The sequence below is a fragment of the Phalacrocorax carbo genome, chromosome 19 (assembly GCF_963921805.1).
Source record: "Phalacrocorax carbo chromosome 19, bPhaCar2.1, whole genome shotgun sequence".
Classification (NCBI taxonomy): Eukaryota; Metazoa; Chordata; class Aves; order Suliformes; family Phalacrocoracidae; genus Phalacrocorax; species Phalacrocorax carbo.
This window is the reverse complement of record NC_087531.1, coordinates 4618914-4639624: the sequence shown is the minus strand read 5'-3', so window position 1 is coordinate 4639624 and position 20711 is coordinate 4618914. Positions and strand designations below refer to the sequence as shown.

The 20711-nt window shown below is 48.6% G+C and overlaps 1 protein-coding gene across 2 annotated transcripts in view; it reads right to left on the bottom strand.

Moving 5' to 3' along the window:
• The window catches only part of LOC104040979 (protein FAM219A), a 254391-nt gene that overhangs the window by 142139 nt on the left and 91541 nt on the right, over positions 1–20711 (bottom strand). For both annotated transcript variants that reach the window (XM_064469592.1, XM_064469593.1), the window contains exon 4: positions 14790–14911. In XM_064469592.1, coding sequence (XP_064325662.1) covers positions 14790–14911 — 122 coding nt within the window. The remainder of the gene's footprint in view (positions 1–14789; positions 14912–20711) is intronic.

Below are 20711 nucleotides of genomic sequence, written 5' to 3'. Positions count from 1 at the left end.
TCCCCCCAGATCCTCTCTTAAAAGAGCTGATTCAGTGCTTTGGGAGTGCTCAGCATTTCAGATGCTGAGGCAGGCTGAAACCTGAGACCACCCCAACACTCAAGTGCTACAACACGATACGAGAAGAAATAGGATGAAACCTAAGCACAGCCCTCTGGCAAAGCCCCTGTGATTTTCCAGCCATTGAGTCACCACAAAACTCCAGGTACTGGCAGCTCCAGAAAGTTGCAGATGGCTCAAGGAGCCGGACTGGTGACTCAGGACCCCAAATTTTCATCTGTATCCAACAGTGCCAGTGATGCCAGACACCCTTGAGCCAAACACAATAATCAGTCCTTTAAAATGCTTGCTGGCAGCTCTTCCACATGCGGATCTGGCCATGCAGATGAAACCACACCCCCATCCCCTGCCAGGGTGCAGGTGCCTTCTGTGCCAGATACTTGCCAAGAGGGAGAGGGAAAACAGAAAGAAGGATTTGTGCCTTCTTGAACAGCGCAAGCCACTCGCTGCTGCTGCCAGCACTTGCTGATGGAGGGGATGTCCCAGAAACAACTCCAAATCCAACCTGGCACACTGCACAACATGCTGCGTAAACCCAAGCTGGGGACACATCTTTGGACTCTGTTAATCTTCTCCAGGTGGCAAGACTCTGTCCTGGTTTCAGCTGGGATAGAGTTAAATTTCTTTGTAGTAGCTAGTATGGGGCTATGTTTTGGAGTTTTGCTGGAAACAGCGATGATAATGTGGAGATGTTTTAGTTGTTGCTAAGTAGCACTTACACTGGTCAAGGACTTTTTCAGCTCCCCGTGCTCTGCCGGGTGCATCTACAAATACCGAGTGGGACCCTAATCAACTGGGACCCAGGGGAATGTTGACTAGATATCAGAGGTGGATTTTATTTGGTGTAAAACATGCAATGCCAAAAGCAATAAATTGGTCAAAAATTTTTGAAGTGAGACAAGAATTAAATGAGTCCCCTTCAGCCTTTATGGAAAGACTGAAGGTGACTGCCAGAAAATATACTAATTTGGACCCAGAAAAAAACAGAAGCAGCAATACAGTTGGCATCTACATTCATGGGTAAATCAGCCCCAGATAGTAAAAAGAAATTTTAGAAACTGGAAGGACCTGAATGTGCTGGTTTTGGCTGAGAAGGGGTTAATTCTCCTCACTGCGGGGGTCGGCTACCTTTCCAGGTTCCCGCGCTCTGCCGCGTGGTGGTGGTGGGGGGAGCTGGGAAGGGCAGGGCCATGGTGGGGGCGGCTGACGCCGACTGGCCAATGGCAGGTTCATTCCATACCATGTGACACCATGACCAATATATTGAGGGGGGGCAGTGGCAGCGCGGAGGCGGCGCGGTGCCGGGTCGGTGGGTGGCTGCGTTGGGTGTGGTTTGTTTCGGCGGTTCGTTCCCCCCCCCCCCCCTCCCTTCCCCCCCCTCCCCCGGGGCTTTGCGCCTCTCGTTGTTCTCCTTTACATTGCATTTCTATTGTTGTTTCTTTTCATTTTAATTATTAAACTGTTCTTATCTCAACCCACGAGCTTTACCCTTCTGATTATCCCCCCCATCTACCGGTGGGGGAGTGAGCGAGCAACTGTGTGGGGCTGAGCTGCCGGCTAAACCACGACAGTCTTTTTGGTGCCCAATGTGGGGCTCAAGGGTTGGAGATAACAACAGCTGCTGGTCACAGCACCATGTTGTCCTTTTTGCAGTTGGTGTTAAAAATCGGTGTTGGTTTGTTGAGTCTGCTGTGTTCTGCTGTGATTAGTAATGTTTTGCCTACAAGATTTGTTATACAAACACTCGTTTTCAGCTTTATCTGGTATTTGGGGTTTTTGCTGAAACCTTAACTGTACTTCGGATACCACCTTGTTGAGGCAATTAGCAATTATACCTCCTCCTCTGAGAGATTTTATATGGAGGAAATACAGAATAGTACCTTTGCAACTTTGTTCTATGATGTCTGTGCCTTTGTTACAACAACGTCTTTGTATCTTGAACATCCTTGGGTGGTTAAGGTGCACTTATTGTTAGTTTTTGGGCATGTTGTTTTGGTTTTGACTAAGCAACTTAAGAATATCACCCAGAAATCTGCCCCGAGGCTTGATAATTACGTGTGGCAGGGCATGTGGGAGAGCATGGGCAAATACCTAGGGCAGTGGGCACCCCCAGTGTTTTGGAGTTTCACCCCCGAACAAGTGCAGAATCCTAAAAAACTAGTAGAATATTTGGAGAAAGTATGTTGTTATGCTGGGAACTCCAGAGAGACACAGATAACTGCAACATGCTGGGGCCTGGCCCATGCATACCGAGCCCTGCTCAACAGTATTCAGTGCCCCCAGGGGGAAGAGAATGTCTCTGGATTGAAATGCAAAGTGACTTGCACTGTAGTCACTCCAGCCCTGACAACAGACACTGCAGCCACTCAAACCCCACAACAAGTACCGGAGCTAGCTCAGAAAATAAACCTGTACCAGTATCAGTTGCCCCCATACACAAGACGAAATATTGGAAGCGGACATCAACTCGTTTAGAACGGGACGATGAAGAACCAGGGCCATCGTGGGGAGAGGAGGGAGAAGTAATAAATGAAATGGAGACCACCCGATCCCTGTCCTTAAGCGAGTTGCGAGGTATGCGAAAAGATTATAGCCCTCGTTCAGGTGAGCACGTTGCCACCTGGTTGCTCCGATGCTGGGATAATGGGGCCAGTAGCCTGGAACTAGAGGGAAAAGAAGCCAAACAACTGGGGTCCCTTTCTGGGGAAGGGGGCGTTGACAAAGCAATTGGGAAAAAACACAAGCCCTTAGCCTCTGGAGGCAACTCCTGTCTGGAGTGAAGGAAAGGTATCCCTTTAAAGAAGATGTTCTATATCGCCCAGGAAAATGGACAACTATGGAGAAAGGCATCCAGTATCTAAGGGAATTAGCTGTGTTTGAGGTGATTTATGGTGACCTGGACGATCAACGGTCATCCCAAGATCCAGATGAAGCCGAGTGGACATGACCCATGTGGCGGAAGTTTGTACGGAGCGCACCATCTTCGCATGCAAACTCATTGGCAGTAATGTCCTGGAAAGATGACGAGACACCAACGGTGGCAGAGGTGCTTGATAGACTCCGGGATTATGAAACAAATATCTCTTCCTCGCTCGTCTCTGCTGTGGAGAAACTATCCCAAGAGGTCCAGCAACTCAAAGAAGATCTGTCCTACTCCCCACCTCGACAGAGCAGTGTCTCACCTGTTAGGAATAAGTGTCCTTTGGCTCAAAGGAGGGGATACACACCACGGGCCACCCTATGGTTCTACCTGCGTGACCATGGAGAGGACATGATGAGGTGGGATGGCAAGCCTACCTCGACCCTACAGGCACGAGTACATGAACTGCAAGGAAGAACAGTCACTCAGGGAGGCTCTTCCAGGAAAGCTGCTGCTCCAGTTTCCAGCGAGCAAGTCCCCAGACAGAGGATTAGAAGTGCAGATTTTTTTTCTAAGTGTAATAGAGGGGCTCCTGATTCACATTTACAGGAAGTGAGTTGTGACTGCCATGATCAGGACTAGAGGGGCCCTGCCTCCAGCCAGGTGGAGGAAAGGGATAACCGGGCTTACTGGACTGTGTGGATCCGATGGCCTGGCACGTCTGACCCACAGGACTATAAAGCTTTAGTGGACACCGGCACACAGTGTACCTTAATGCCATCAAACTATATAGGGGCAGAACCCATCAGCATTGCTGGAGTGACAGGGGGATCGCAAGAGCTAACTGTATTGGAGGCCGAAGTGAGCCTTACTGGGAATGAGTGGCAGAAGCACCCCATTGTGAATGGCCCAGAGGCTCCGTGCATCCTTGGCATAGACTACCTCAGGAGAGGGTATTTCAAGGACCCAAAAGGTTACAGGTGGGCTTTTGGTGTAGCTGCCTTGGAGACGGCGGAAATTAAACAGCTGTCTACCTTGCCTGGCCTCTCAAAGGACCCTTCTGTTGTGGGGTTGCTGAAGGTCAAAGAACAACAGGTGCCGATCGCCACCACAACAGTGCACCGGCGGCAATATCGCACCAACAGAGACTCTCTGATTCCCATCCATGATCTCATTCACCAACTGAGGAGCCAAGGAGTCATCAGTAAGACCCACTCACCCTTTAACAGTCCCATATGTCCAGTGCAGAAGTCTAATGGAGAGTGGAGGCTAACAATAGACTATCGTGGCCTGAACGAAGTCACTCCACCATTGAGTGCTGCTGTGCCAGACATACTAGAACTTCAATACGAACTGGAGTCAAAGGCAGCCAAGCAGTATGCCACAACTGATATTGCTAATGCATTCTTCTCAATCCCTCTGGCAGCAGAGTGCAGGCCACAGTGTGCTTTCACATGGAGGGACGTCCAGTACACCTGGAATCGACTGCCCCAGGGGTGGAAACACAGTCCTACCATTTGCCATGGACTGATTCAGACTGTACTGGAACAGGGAGAAGCTCCAGAACACCTTCAATACATTGATGACATCATTGTGTGGGGCAACACAGCGGAAGAAGTTTTTGAGAAAGTAGAGAAAATAGTCCAAATCCTTCTGAAAGCTGGTTTTGCCATAAAACAAAGTGAGGCCAAGGGACCCGCACAAGAGATCTAGTTCTTAGGAATCAAATGGCAAGATGGTCGTCGTCAGATTCCAATGGATGTGATCAACAAAATAGCAGTTGTGTCTCCACCAACTAGCAAAAAGGAAACACAAGCTTTCTTGGGCGTTGTGGGTTTTTTGGAGAATGCATATTCGAAATTACAGTGAGATCGTAAGCCCTCTCTATCAAGTGACCCAGAAAAAGAATGATTTCAAATGGGGCCCTGAGCAACGACAAGCCTTTGAACAGATTAAACGAGAAATAGTTCATGCAGTAGGCCTTGGGCCAGTCCGGGCAGGACAAGATGTAAATAATGTGCTCTACACTGTAGCTGGGGAGAATGGCCCTACCTGGAGCCTCTGGCAGAAAGCACATGGGGAGACCCGTGGTCGACCCCTAGGGTTTTGGAGTCGGGGATACAGAGGGTCCGAAGCCCGCTCTACTCCAACTGAAAAAGAGATATTGGCAGCATATGAAGGGGTTCGAGCTGCTTCAGAAGTGGTTGGTACTGAGGCACAGTTGCTCCTGGCACCCCAACAGCCAGTGCTGGATGGTCAAAGGAAACATCCCCTCTACACACCATGCAACTGATGCTACGTGGAGTAAATGGGTTGCACTGATCACCCAGCGGGCTCGAGTAGGAAACCCCAGTCGCCCAGGAATCTTGGAAGTGATTATGGACTGGCCAGAAGGCAAAGATTTTGGATTATCACCAGAGGAGGAGGTGACACGTGCTGAAGAAGCCCCACTGTATAACAAACTGCCAGAAAATGAGAAGCAATATGCCCTGTTCACTGATGGGTCCTGTCGCCTTGTGGGAAAGCACCGGAGATGGAAGGCTGCTGTATGGAGTCCTACACAACAAGTAGCAGAAACTGCTTAAGGAGAAGGTGAATCGAGCCAGTTTGCAGAGGTAAAGGCCATCCAGCTGGCCTTAGACATTGCTGAACGGGAAAAGTGGCCAGTGCTCAATCTCTATACTGACTCCTGGATGGTGGCAAATGCCTTGTGGGGCTGGCTGCAGCAATGGAAGCAGAGCAACTGGCAGCGCAGAGGCAAACCCATCTGGGCTGCCGCACTGTGGCAAGATATTGCTGCCCGGGTAGAGAACCTGGTTGTAAAGGTACGGCATGTGGATGCTCACGTCCCCAAGAGTCGGGCCACTGAAGAACATCGAAACAACCAGCAGGTAGATCAGGCTGCCAAGATTGAAGTGGCTGAGGTGGATCTGGACTGGCAGCATAAGGGTGAACTATTTCTAGCTCGGTGGGCCCATGACACCTCAGGCCATCAAGGGAGAGATGCAACATACAGGTGGGCTCGTGATCGAGGGGTGGACTTGACCATGGACGTTATTGCGCAGGTTATCCACGAATGTGAAACATGTGCTGCAATCAAGCAAGTGAAGCAGGTAAAGCCTCTGTGGTATGGGGGACGATGGCTGAAATATAAATATGGGGAGGCCTGGCAAATTGACTATATCACACTCCCACAGACCCGCCAAGGCAAGCGCCATGTTCTCACCATGGTAGAAGCAACCACCGGCTGGCTGGAAACATATCCTGTCCCCCATGCCACTGCCCGGAACACTATCCTGGGTCTCGAAAAACAAGTCCTGTGGCGACATGGCACCCCAGAGAGAATTGAGTCAGATAATGGGACTCATTTCCGAAATAACCTTATAGACACCTGGGCCAAAGAGCATGGCATTGAGTGGGTGTATCACATCCCCTATCATGCACCAGCCTCTGGGAAAATCGAAAGATACAATGGACTATTAAAGATGACACTGAGAGCAATGGGGGGTGGAACATTTAAACACTGGGATACACATTTAGCAAAAGCCACCTGGTTAGTCAACACAAGGGGATCTGCCAGGCGAGCTGGCCCGGCCCAATCAGAAATCCTACATACTGTGGAAGGGGATAGAGTCCCTGTAGTGCACACAAAAAGTATGCTGGGCAAAACAGTCTGGGTTCTTCCTGCCTCCGGCAAAGGCAAACCCATTCGTGGGATTGCTTTTGCCTGAGGACCTGGGTGCACTTGGTGGGTGATGCGGGAGGATGGAGAAATCCGATGTGTGCCTCAAGGGGATTTGATTTTGTGTGAAAACAGCCAATGAACTGAATGGCACAATGCGAACTGTTATATAATACTGTGTGTCACCTCTGTGTTGTATCAATGATATCAGAGGACGAGCCTCCCAACCCATGGAAGATCAACTATGAAACAAGCCGTGCAGCAGTGATGGAACGATGACTGACTCGGTATGCAGCAACCCAATGCCACACACCATCTCTCCCACCTGGAAAGACTGATACGACAGATGGAGCCCAGAGTCATGGACTGGGTGAACTCAATGGACATTTTAATGGACATTGTACAAGGAAGGTGCATGAACTAAGGGAATGATGTCTGTGTATTATGTTAAAGGATGGGAAGGGGAGGGGTGGTGGTTGGTACGGTTGTATTGCATCGTCTGGGACCTGGGCATGGTGTAAATGGTATGGAATAAGGGGTGGAGAATGTGCTGGTTTTGGCTGAGAAGGGGTTAATTCTCCTCACTGTGGGGGTTGGCTACCTTTCCAGCTTCCCGCGCTCTGCCGCGTGGCGGGGGCAGGGCCGGGAGGGACAGGGCCGTGGTCGGGGCGGCTGACCCCGACTGGCCAATGGCGTGTTCATTCCATACCATGTGACACCATGACCAGTATATTGAGGGGGGGCAGTGGCAGCGTGGGAGCGGCGGGTCCGCGGGCGGCGAGCGGCTGCGGCGCGTGCGGTTCGTTTCGGCGGTTCGTTCCCCCTCTCCCCTCCCTTCCCCCCTCCCCCAGGGCTTTGCGCCTCTCGTTGTTCTCCTTTACATTGCATTTCTATTGTTGTTTCTTTTAATTTTAATTATTAAACTGTTCTTATCCCAACCCACGAGCGTTACCCTTCTGATTCTCTCCCCATCTACCGGTGGGGGAGTGAGAAAGCGACTGTGTGGGGCTGAGCTGCGGGCTAAACCACGACAGTCATCTACATATTTTAGTACAGTTCCCTGTCTGTTTTCTTTCCTCCAGATTTCCAATTCTTTTGCTAGTTGATTTCAAAAAATGGTCGGGCTGTTCTCGAAACCTTGTGGTAGAACAGTCCAAGTATATTGTGTCTTTCGCCCTGTTTCAGGATTTTCCCACTCAAAAGCAAAAAGTTCCTGACTTTCAGAACCAAGAGGTATGCAGAAAAAGGCATCTTTTAAATCTAAACCTGTAAACCAGCCTTGTTCACTAGTGGGGGTAGTTAGTAATGTATACGAGTTTGCAACCACCAGATGTATGTCTTGTACTATCTGATTTATTGACTCACATTCTACCAATAATTTGTATTTCAAAAAATTATGAATTACTGGTACTAGGCCAATTCTCGTTTCTAGTTTTAAAGGCTATTGTTTAATTCTTACCGGTGCCGATCCTGGTTTAAGGTCTACCCTTACAGGTTCAGCTCTCTGCTTTCCCCGGTACCTCTCCTGCCCAGGCAATGGATATCACTGCATTTTCGACTTCAGATGGGATTTTCTTTTCCACCTGTTCAATGCCCTGCAATAACAATATGGAAGCTTGGACAAATTTAGACTCAGGCATTATTACTTCCACTTCCCTATTTTTAAATTTTATCTCGGCTTCTAATTTTTCTAATAAAACTTGGCCTATCAGAGGTTTTTGCACACCTAGTAAATACAGAAATTGATGTGTCACCTGTTGCTTTCCAATTTTAAATTCTACAGGTTTAAAGAAGGGCCGTGTCTCTGCCTTTCCTGTCGCACCAATGTCATGGTGCTTCACTATGCCAGCTACAGTGAAGAAAATTAACTCTATCCCAGCTAAAACCATGACAACCAATAATTCTTACAGTATCATATCCTAATTACTGCCTTTTTGTATTTAAAACTGAATAGGTTGCCCCTGTATCAGCTAAGCATTCAATCTCTGTTTCATCTTCCCCCAGCTTAATCTTAACCAGAGGGAAGATGGGAATGCTGGGGAAGATCCCTCCGGTCCCCTTCAGTCCCTACCTTCTATAGCCATTATGGGAGTGTCTGATTCCTCAGATTTCTGCAAAGCTGGACATGCTCGCTTCCAGTGCCTCTCCTTTTTGCAATAAGCACATTGAGTCTCTCCTACCTGGGGTTTTGGAAATCCTCTGCCACGTCCTCTTCCTTGGTAACCACCTCTAAATCCACCCCAAGTCCTCCCCGAGGACCATAGGTCCCTCCTAGCGCAGCTATTAGTCTGGCATTCCCCTTTTCTTTCTGCTGATCCCTATTTCTATAAGCCACCCAAGCCCTATCCAACAATTTTCCCAAGTCTCTAGCATCTGCTCCCTGTATCTTTTGCAACTTTCTCTGAATATCATCAGCAGACTACCCAGTAAACAAAGTTGAAACTGGCCTCTCCCTTCTTCTCACTCAGGATCAAGGATTATGTATGTCCAGGCAGCTTCTTTCATTTTATTTAGGAAATCAGAGACTCTTATCTATCTTGCTTGATTTAATATAATTTTGAACAATTTATGGCTTTTGGTATAGCATTTCTTATACCAAACAAAACCAACCTCTGATATTGCTCCAATAACAATTTATCTCTGTTATCATTAGGGTCCCAGTCAGGATCTACTAAGGGAAAGTGTTGTTCTAACCGTCCTTGCAATACCCCTGATGCAACCTGACCCTCAACCTGGATTCTTGCAGCATTATGAATAATTTCCCTTTCTGTACTATCAAATAATACTTGCAGGATGGCTTTAATATCCTTTCAGTCTGGGTCCTGAGTTTTAATCATCATCTCAAAAGTATTAGTCACATGATCAGGATCATCCCTATAGCTACCAGCGGCTATTTTCCAGTTATTTAAGTCTGTGATTGAAAAAGGCACTTTCACCATGACTGGACCATCATTCTGGACCGCTTGTCTCAGTGGGGCTTGCAATGCAGCTCCCTGCTGGCTGTGAGTCTTCTCCACCACCAGAGTTATTCTTGAAACACTTCCCTCTGATTCACTGTCTGATCCCTCTGCCCCAGAGGACTTGGACCCACATTTTTGAGGTGGCCCCTGCCTTAACCTCGGGGCCACTAACATCTCTACATCCTCCTGCTGTTCATTCTGAGTCAGCTTTAAACATCTCTGTCCAATACTGCATGCCAAACAGCACCTCTTTAATGTTTTCCCTTTGTCTCTCTCTTATCCTTTTCTAATGCCAACACCAGAGAATCGTTCGGGGCCATATTGATTCCACATTTCTTTTGGCACTCAGGATGTAAAAAAAAATATCAGCATACAATACCTCATGCAACTTTCCCTCTCCTCTACAAAACATTAACTGTAATAGAGTATTATTATACTCTGAAATCGGGAATAAACTTCTTAACACCAATGTTAAAAAGAATTAAAATTAATTAATTTACTCTTTATCTAGTATTATTATATTATGATAATATAGTATATGTATTATATTAATATGATGTTATTATCCAAAAGAACTATCTGATCTCAACATGTAAAACCAAATCTGTAGTTCTGATAACCAAACCAAAATTCAGAGACCAATCAAGAAAATTAACGGTTAAGAGGCTGCACAGTATTAGAGGAGCTGAGGCAGAGATAGACACGTGGCTTCAGAATCATGTTCCTGTGGCAGACACTGCCAAGAATGAGGCACCGTGGACCCTGGTGACTCACAAGAGCAGGATTCCACATCAACCTGCACCCTCCACCATCACAATTAGAAACAGATATGAAGCCTTAACGACTGAGGATACCCATGAGCAAAGTCTGCAAAGTCCCCTGCAAGGGGAAACTGTACCAGCAACACGCAGTGGATATCTGTTGTGGTTTAGCTGGCAGCTCAGCCCCACACAGTCGCTTTCTCACTCCCCCACCGGTAGATGGGGAAAAGAATCAGAAGGGTAACGCTCGTGGGTTGGGATAAGAACAGTTTAATAATGTCATGGTTTCAGCTGGGATAGAGTTAATTTTCTTCACTCTAGCTGGTATAGTGCTGTGCTTTGAAATTAGCATGGAAAAAAACCTGTTGAGATAACACACAGATGTTTAGGCTGTTGCTGGGCAGCGCTTATACTAGTCAAGGACATGTCTAGCCTCCCATGCTCTGCTGGGTGCACAAGAAGCTGGGAGGGGAGGGGGCACAGCTAAGAGAGCGGATTCAAACTGACCAAAGGGATATTCCATATCATGTAACGTCATGCCCAGTATGCTACCTGGGAGGGGCTGGCCGGGGGAGGGAGGGAGCAATCGCGGCTCGGGGACGGGCAGCGTCGGTCGGCGGGTGGTGAGCGGTTGTATCGTTCGTGTTTCTGCGTTTTTTCCCTGTTTTCCCTTTCCTTCCTTTTCCCTTTTATTATATTAACATTATTGTCATTATTATCATAATCATTTATCATCATCATTCTATTGTAGTTATTAAACTGTGCTTATCTCAACCCACAAGTTCTTTTGCTCGTCCGATTCTCTTCCCCATCCCACAGGGGTGGGGGGGTGAGCGAGCGGCTGCGTGGTGTTCAGTTGCCAGCTGAGGCTGAACCACGACAGTCTATTTTTGGCGCCCAACGTGGGGCATGAAGGGTTTGAGATAATAACAGTTGCTGGTCACAGCATTGATTAATCTGCTCGCAGTATTAGTTTGTCCAGTCTTTACTATGATGATTGTAAAGTACATGTTAAAACTTGCTGTTGGTTTTGTCAGTTGGCTGTGCTCTGCAGTGATTAGAGATATCTTGCCTAGGAGACTTGTTATTAAAACACTGGCCTTGACTGTTATCAGTTATTTAGGTTTTTGCATGGAAGCCGTTACTGTACTACAGCTACCACCTCATGGAGGCAATTAGCCATTATACCTCCTCCTCTGAGGAGTTTTTTATGGAGGAAATACAGAATGGCACCGTAGCTACTATCTTATGTAATGTCTCCTCCCTCATTACAACAACTTCTCAGTATCTTGAACATCCTTGTGTAGTTAAGATACATCTGTTGATATTGCTTTGGCAGGTGGTATCAGATCTGTCTAAGGTTAGTAAGCAAGTTAAGAATATAATCCAGAGATCTGTCCCAAGGCTTGATAGCTATGCGTGGCAGGGTATGTGGGAAAGTATGGGCAAATGCCTAAGACGGTGGGCACCCCCTGTGGTGTGGGACTTCACCCCTGAACAAGTGCAGAATCCTGAAAAATTAGTAGAACATTTGGAGGAAATATGTTGTCTCCCTGGCAATTCCAGAGAGATAGAGATCACTGCCATGTGCTGGGGTCTGGCTTATGCCTATCGAGCCCTTTTTAACACTATTCAGTACCCCCAAGGGAAAGAGAAGGGAGCTACTCCAACCCCCGTGACAAGCACTGCGGCCACCCAAACCCTCACGACAGACACTGCAGCTACTCCAACCCCAGTGACAAGCACTGCGGCCACCCAACCCGCCGCGACAGATACTGCAGCTACTCCAACCCCGGTGACAAGCCCTGCGGCCACCCAACCCACCGCGACAGATACTGCAGCTACTCCAACCCCAGTGACAAGCCCTGCGGCCACCCAACCCGCGGCGACAGAGACTGCAGCTGCTCCAACCCCGGTGATGAGCACGGCGGCCACTCAAACCCCCACGACAGGCACTGCAGCTACTCAAACCTCAGTGCCAAGCGTTGCAGCTGAACCAGAGGACCAACCTGTGCCAGTATCAGTCGCCCCTATACGCAAGAAGAAATCATGGAAGAGAAAGTCAACTCGTTTAGAAAGAGATTACGATGAACCAGGGCCATCACGAGAAGAGGAGGAGGAGGAGGAGGAACCATGTGTACAAGAAACGGAAACTACCCGACCTCTATCCTTGAGTGAGTTGCGGGATATACGGAAAGATTTCGGGCGTCATTCAGGTGAGCACGTTATCACCTGGCTGCTCCGATGCTGGGATAATGGGGCCAGTAGTTTGGAATTAGAGGGGAAGGAAGCCAAACAACTGGGATCCCTCTCTAGGGAAGGGGGCATTGATAAAGCAATTGGAAAAGGAACACAAGCCCTCAGCCTCTGGAGGCGGCTCCTGGCCGCGGTGAGAGAGAGGTATCCCTTCAAAGAAGATATTGTATTTCGCCTAGGAAAATGGATGACCATGGAGAAAGGCATTCAGCATCTAAGGGAATTAGCCGTGCTTGAGGTGGTTTATGGTGACCTGGACGATCAACGGTCCTCCAAAGATCCAGACGAAGCTGAGTGCACACGACCCATGTGGCGGAAGAATGTACGGAGCGCACCATCCTCGTATGCAAACTCATTGGCAGTGATGTCCTGGAAAGATGACGAGACACCAACGGTGGCAGAGGTGCTTGATAAACTCCGGGAATATGAAGCGAATCTCTCTTCCTCGCTCGTCTCTGCTGTTGAGAAACTGTCCCGAGAGTTCCAGCAACTCAAAGAAGATGTCTTACTCCCCACCAGTACGGACCAGTATCTCAGCCATTAGGAGTAATCGTCCCTTGGCTCAAGAGAAGGGATACACACGACGGGGCACCCTATGGTTTTTCCTGCGTGATCACGGAGAGGACATGAAGAAGTGGGATGGAAAACCTACCCCAGCCTTAGAGGCACGGGTACGTGAGCTGCAAGGGAGAACAATTACTCAGGGGAGTTTCTCCAGGAGAGCTGCTGCTCCAGTTTCCCGTAAGCAATTCTCCAGACAGAGGAGCAGAAGTGCTGATGGCCTGACTGATCTTAACAGAGACACCCGTGATTCATATCTACCGGAAGTGAGTGATGAATACTATGATCAGGACTAGGGGGGCCCTGCCTCCAGCCAGGTGGAGGAAAGGGATAACCGGGTTTACTGGACTGTGTGGATCCGATGGCCTGGCACGTCCGACCCACAGGACTATAAAGCTTTTGTGGACACCGGCGCACAGTGCACCTTAATGCCATCAAACTATATAGGGGCAGAACCCATCAGCATTGCTGGAGTGACAGGGGGATCGCAAGAGCTAACTGTATTGGAGGCCGAAGTGAGCCTCACTGGGAATGAGTGGCAGAAGCACCCCATTGTGACTGGCCCCGAGGCTCCGTGCATCCTTGGCATAGACTATCTCAGGAGAGGGTATTTCAAGGACCCAAAAGGTTACAAGTGGGCTTTTGGTGTAGCTGCCTTGGAGACGGAGGAAACTAAACAGCTGTCTACCTTGCCCGGTCTCTCGAAGGACCCTTCTGTTGTGGGGTTGCTGAAGGTCAAAGAACAACAGGTGCCGATCGCCACCACAACAGTGCACCGGCGGCAATATCGCACCAACAGAGACTCTCTGATCCCCATCCACGGGCTCATTCGTCGACTGGAGAGCCAAGGAGTCATCAGTAAAACCCACTCACCCTTTAACAGTCCCATATGTCCAGTCCGGAAGTCTAATGGAGAGTGGAGGCTAACAGTAGGCTATCGTGGCCTGAATGAAGTCACTCCACCGTTGAGTGCTGCTGTGCCAGACTTCAATACGAACTGGAATCCAAGGCAGCCAAGTGGTATGCCACAACTGGCTGGGAGAGCTGGGTTTGTTCAGCCTTGAGAAAAGGAGGCTCAGAGGGGATCTCATCACCGTGTACCAGTACTTAAGGGGTAGCTACAAAGAAGATGGAGACTCCCTTTTTACATGGAGTCACATGGAGAGGACAAGGGGGAATGGACACAAATTGCTCTTGGGGAGATTCTAATTGGACACCAGAGGGAAATTTTTCACACTGAGGACAGCCAACCATTGGAATAATCTCCCCAGGGAAGTGGTTGACTCGGCCACGTTGGACACCTTCAAGAGTTGTCTGGACAGGGTGCTGGGCCATCTTGTCTAGACTGTGCTCTTCCCAGAAAGGTTGGACTAGATGATCCCTGAGGTCCCTTCCAACCTGTGATTCTGTGATTGTGAACCAAACTGGGGACTTGAACCCCTTTCAGTGGGACTCTGACCCACTCCTTAAACTGTCGGGACTCGCACCCCATTCCAAACCCAGGTGTTATCCAAAATTTTGTTTGGTCTTACCAAATTGGGGACTCTAACCCCTTAGGTACCTTTATAGCCCAGCCCTGCATAGCTTTTGCTGTGTCATATGGGCAGTCAACCAAACCAAACCAAATTTAAGAATGCCTTAAAACTTACTAGGGGGTCTTGCTTCGAGCTCTTTGGTCCAGGGATCGGAGGTTCTCCCTGAGAATCCCTTGGTGCTGGCTGGAGGTCCTGGAATTTCACAGATCCATTGAGATTCAGAAGCAGTGTCCCACCTGGGTCACCAAAACCAATACCCATAAGTCGGCAAATATAAGAACCCTCTAAAACACAATTTGTAGTTTTAGAACGCAGGCATTCTTTATTGCAGCGCCAGGTGCACAGCGATTGCTCCACCTGGTGTGTGCACCGAGTTGCTCTACTACAGGGGTTATATGCAATCAAAATATACATATTCATCAAATTTCTAGGAAATAATTACCATATTCACACTATTCTTGGAACTCATTAATATATGCAAATGTCCTTAACGCGTGCACATTCATGTTCATTGGTGGTCTTCCAGGGTCCTCTGGTGGTCATCGATAGTCTTCCTCACCATGTCCGCTGGTCGAACTCAGTCTCTGGGCATGCTCAGTTCATTTTTGGCTTGGTTACACAATTCTTACTGATACTGAATGAGCTTATTCTAGCACATCTCTCTTATTTATTCTAGTTAAGGATACAGTGTCTCCAGACTCCCTTCTATCTAATCACATATAGCAAGTTCTAAGACTGTCTTATTCGTAAAGTATTCCAAGTATTTCAAAGCTTAGCTATGCTGCTACAATTAGAGGGGCCTGTATGTTCTTTTGAAGCTGGCATCAGGTATCACTGTGATGGACTCTAGAGTTGGAATGAGTGATCCTCATCTATCATCTCAGTGCAGAGGCAGCCAGATTCCATTAGGGAGGGATTTGCATGAGCCGGGTTTGCTTTGCTCTGAGACAGGGAGCTGAGCAGATACACTGCCCTGGCTTGGTTTGTCACACAGTGCCAACTCGGAGCTCTGCTCTGCTCCTGGCTCCAGCCCCATGAGGGCTTTCAGAAGCCCAGCCCATCTACTGCCACATTTTTGGGGATGACCAGTGAAGACCCCGTCCATCTTGGCAGGGTGGATGCCAACTCATCCCCCCCAAAGGGCTGCCAAGCTCTGCTCTGTTGCAGGCGATGGTGGGGCTGGGCAGCCTGGGGCACCCAAATGCATCCAGGCAAATGTGATTAATGTGCCGTTGAAATGAAGAAAATAAGTTGTTGTTCATTTTCACACCCTGCTGGTCTCTGAGCCAGGCTCATGCTTTCCATCAGCCCTGTCCCCTCTTGGGAGCCAGTGGGAGGCTGGGTGGGAAGGGTGGACACAGGGGTGTCAGTGATGCCTCCCCCTTGCCACCCCTGTGGCCTTGGAGCACCCTGGGGCACAGATCTGGGGAGCACCGCTCTGCAGAGGTGGGGTCTGAGCCTCTTGGTTGGGGGGGACAACTCACCCTGTACTGGGTCAGCTGCCAGCATGAGCCAGTAGCCCCCTGTAGCTGTCTCCATCCCCAGCAGTCCCTGGGGTTTCCAGCTGCTGATGTTGGACTCTAAAATCAGTGCTCGGTTCTTGTGCCAACAGCTTCAAGGGGCAGAAATGGCTGCAAGGGTGGATAAAAGGTTATTTCACCCACTGATGTTGTATAGATGCAGCATTTCCTTCTGCTTCTGTTGCTGTCGGGAGGAGAGGCATAGCCCAGATGCAGGGGCTGGGTCCTGCCCAATGAGCCTTCCTGCTTCCTTGGGGAGAAGCCTTCCCGAATGCTGACTGGGGGCTGGCCGGCTCCAGTGGGTTTAACTGTGCTGTACAGCACAGCTCCACACCAGCTGCTTCTACTAGGCCCAAGCAGGCTGGTATTGGCCATGGCGTGAAGACTGGCACCCCCCACTGATTTCAGTATCTGTGCTTGCTGGGGGCTCAGAGGAGATGGTGTGGTTTACACCCTCTCACCATGGTTTGATCCAATGACAGTCTGGCAGGCTGGTTTTCATATTTATGCTTTTTAATATTAATTCTGCTATACTACACACAACCAGTAACAATGATAAATACTGCAATGCAAATGATTAAAAAATATACTTTTCATGTTTTTCAAAAAACCCCACATTTTAAAATAAATTAATGCATAAAACTGATGGTAGAAAAAAGAAAACCCCAAACAAACCACAACACAAGTTATCTGTTTAAGGCAATACTCTACGTGGATGGGAACAGAAGTATAACAGTGTGCTACATGTTATGAACAGGAAAAAAGAAAAAAAATACCCCATACGAGATGCAGATTGATGCTTCAGGAGTGAAAAACTCCCAAACCCAGATAATAAAACCAATGGCCAAGTTAAGTGCAGCATTAATACACTCTGCATGTCAAATGATTAGCAGGTTCCTAACATGGACTAAGGTCAAGCTACAACAAATTTATCTTCCTAATTAAAAGATTATTCAGGTCAAACCCTACATTTAACTCTACTTTGCATTTGGCTGTTTCAGCAATCATAGAATGTCCTGAGTTGGAAGGGACCCACAAGGATCATGGAGTCCAACTCCTGTCCCTGCACAGGACAACCCCAAGTTTACACCATATCTCTGAGGGCGTTGTCCAAGTGCTTCTTGAACGGCGTCAGGCTTGGTGCCGTGGCTACCTCCCTGGGGAGCCTGTTCCAGTGCTCCACCACCCTTTGGGTGAAGAACCTTTTCCTAATATCCAACCTAAACCTCCCCTGGCACATCTTCCTGCCATTCCCTTGGGTCCTATCATTGGTCACCAGAGAGACAAAATCAGCGCCTGTCCCTCCTCCTCCCCTTGTGAGGAAGCTGTAGACTGTGATGAGGTCTCTTCTCTAGGCTGAACAAACCAAGTGACTTTAGCCACTCATGCAGTTTCTATGTCTCACTATATGCAAGGACAGCTGGAAATTCATCTCCTGTGCCGAGATTAATGCCAAGGTTGGGAAGTCTCTCTTCCTGAAAGATATTTCCATTAAACACATTCAAAAAGGACCTCGCTTTCACTGATATCCAAATGCCTCCCGCCATCCCTTCCCCTGGAGCACTAGGAACCACACAGGGAAAGGAGACCTGGGAAGTATTTGCTTGGGTTGAGTTTTTTCCAAGCTGAGGACACAAAATGGAAGTGCAGATTTGATCCAGACTCTGAGGAGTGCTGTTTCCCTGTCTGCCGGAAATGGCTATCTAGAGTCTGCTGAAAGCACTTTACCAACATGGGAGAAACTTAGCTTGTATTCAGGCTCTGGATACAGCCACGGTGTTTGCTATTAAGGTTGGTGTGAAGCTCCATACTTGCCTGGACAGCCAATTAACCTTAGTTATTAATGCACCCCAGAACTTGGCCACTGGAAAGTGGCAACTGCCTCTGATGCTTATCACTAGTGCATGGGGGAGAGGAGGCAAGATGATAGCTGCTTTGAGAAAAGAGGAGTGGAAGGAGGACGTGTGCAATATAACAAGGCTTGCAATTCTAGAACTAGCTACTGGACATGGATACTGAAGTTTACTTGTGACAACTAGCTATCCTTCTATTGTCGCTGCTGCTTTCTGCCCTTCCTGGTCTGATTCTTCTTCAGTTTGGGAAGCTGTGGCTGTTTGACATGATGGTCAGTGCTGACTCTCCCATCCCAGTCCCTGCAGTGCACATGGTGACTCAACTACAGGATGTACAATGAGGTCTGGAAGTTGCATGTTAGGCACAGACCAGCTCTACATGCAAGTGGCGCCTGCTTTCAGAACCCTTCAGAAAGCTAATGGTGGCTCATTTCCTTCTTTATTAAACTGAAGGTTCAATAACCCCCATGGAAGGAGTAAAATGGTTAAAAATGTGCAAAAAGGGGAAGAAAAAAAACTTTCTTAATTTTCTCCCCTGCAAAGACTTCATCATCTGCAAGAGTCTCTCTCCCTGCACAACTACAGCCCTACCAGCATGTCTCACAGTGCCCTGCCCCAGCACAGCAAGGGCACAGCCGACGGGCTTCCCACCTGTACTTCTGCTGTGGATCGCCAGTCTATTTGCACATGGGCTGGCAGGCCTGGGTCCCAGACCTCCCGCAGCACTGAGGGTGAAGTTGACTGGCTTGGCTTGCTGGATCACACCAAGGTTTTACACTAGCCTGGCTAACCCTCAGCCCCACTGCCTTCAGGTGGGTGAAGAGAAATCCCAGCCTGCTCTCTGTCTCACCCATCATCACAGTTGTTGGATCTCCTGCTGGTCTGATGTTTGCCTTGGGTTTGTCTCAGGACAGAGGCAGCTACAATTTGAACACAGCTGCTATCCCAGCTTTTCCGTGCAAAAAAAACTGAGCAGAGAAATCAGTGGGCTGGGGATGGAGATGAAGGTGATAAAAACCTGAAGGGTTGTTGTGAAGAGAGCTTGTCCAAGTTTTCCAGCTCTCTACGTGGGTCTGTATTACAGCTCCCAAATCATGCAGGCTCAAGGAAGGTGGGTAACAAATGGAGTCGCAGCTCTTTTGGGACCAGCACAGAAGGGAGAAGGCATCCCAGGTGGAGAGCAGTTCTTCCCAGTGAGCTCATCTGGGGAGCTGGATGGGCAACTAGGGGATAAATGCTGCTTTGGGAGGGCTAACATCTTGGCAGATAATGAGACTTATCTCAGCATGGCCTTTTGGTGGCCTTTTCTTTTCCAGGTGCCTACTGTGCTGGTTTCCAGTGACATGTCTGAGACAGTCACATTTTAATGAGGCTTCTTTTGTACCTTCCACTCCCTGATGCAATCCTACTACCTGTCTCACCATTTGTTACTATGGAATGTCTCCACAGACCAGGCACAAACAGTGAGATGGGCTCCTTCCAGGAGCAAATCCATCTTTTGCTGGAGTAGCTTTTTACAGAAAGAGAAAGGCTTGGAGCCACCACCAGTTTCTGCTGGCAACTGGGTCTGGGAAGCAATGGGAAGAGCTGCTCTCTGCAGGCACCAGGGAAAGCTGTAACCTGTCCTGCTGGTGTCCATGCCACTCTGCAACATGGCTTGCTGCACGGTTGCGTGGGCCACTATGCTCTGCTCCATGTAATCTCAAGTAGTCCTTGGCCTTTGCTTTCTCAGCAAGCTGTCAGAGGAGCACTCAGCTGGGCAGCATTTAGCTGCTGTGATCCTGGGATTGCCACCAATGTCAAGGGGCCAAAGGAGGGGAAATGGCTGTAACTTGTTGAAAGCAATGCAGCAGCTCAGCTGCACAATACAGGGACTTAAAATATGGATGCCAGCCCATGTGAGAAACCTGCACCTGGTTAGTCTGGCATTAATCTTCTGTAGGTAATCCCAGGTCACAACCTCTTCCTCTATGCTAAGTTGCTGGCCCTTCTGCTTCAGGGCGTGTGTGGATCTGTAACAGAGGTGGGTTTGTCTGATGAGCTGTGGTTCAAGGTTTGGAGCAATCCCTCACACAGGAAAGCCTTGAAAGGAAGTGACAAGGATGCCACGTTCTCCTAGAGGTGAAAAGCACCTTAAAATTAATGCTTTCCCATGCCTTCCCCTTAGGCTTGACCTAGCCTAGCTTGCCCTGTGGCACTGCCCATCTATGCAGATGTTTCTTTTGAGACATAAGAAGTAGAAATAGGAGTGTGATGTGAAGAGTTGACTCTGAAGAGTGGTAGAGGTCAAAGCCAGGGTATATTTACAGTGGCACATGCAGCCTGTGCTTGCTGAGCCAAGCAGCACCCAGGTGACAAAGCCTGCTTCATTCTAGGAAAGAGTGGCCATACCCTGAGTGAGCTTTAAGGGAGAATAGTAGAGTAAAGGAAGAGCCCAGGCAAAAGTACCAGTTTATACCCTCAGATCATTGCATGGATGCTAAAAGTAAGAGCACGAAACTGCCATGGGAATATCCCAAAGAAGCCCTTCAATGCTCTCTTCCTTCCCATCAGCACGCCCTATCCCAGTTGCACTCCTAAATTCCTTAACTCCACTAGCAGGGGATGGTGCTGTTGGGCCACCAAATCTTACACATTCTCTGTGGCAGCATGCAGATTGAGAA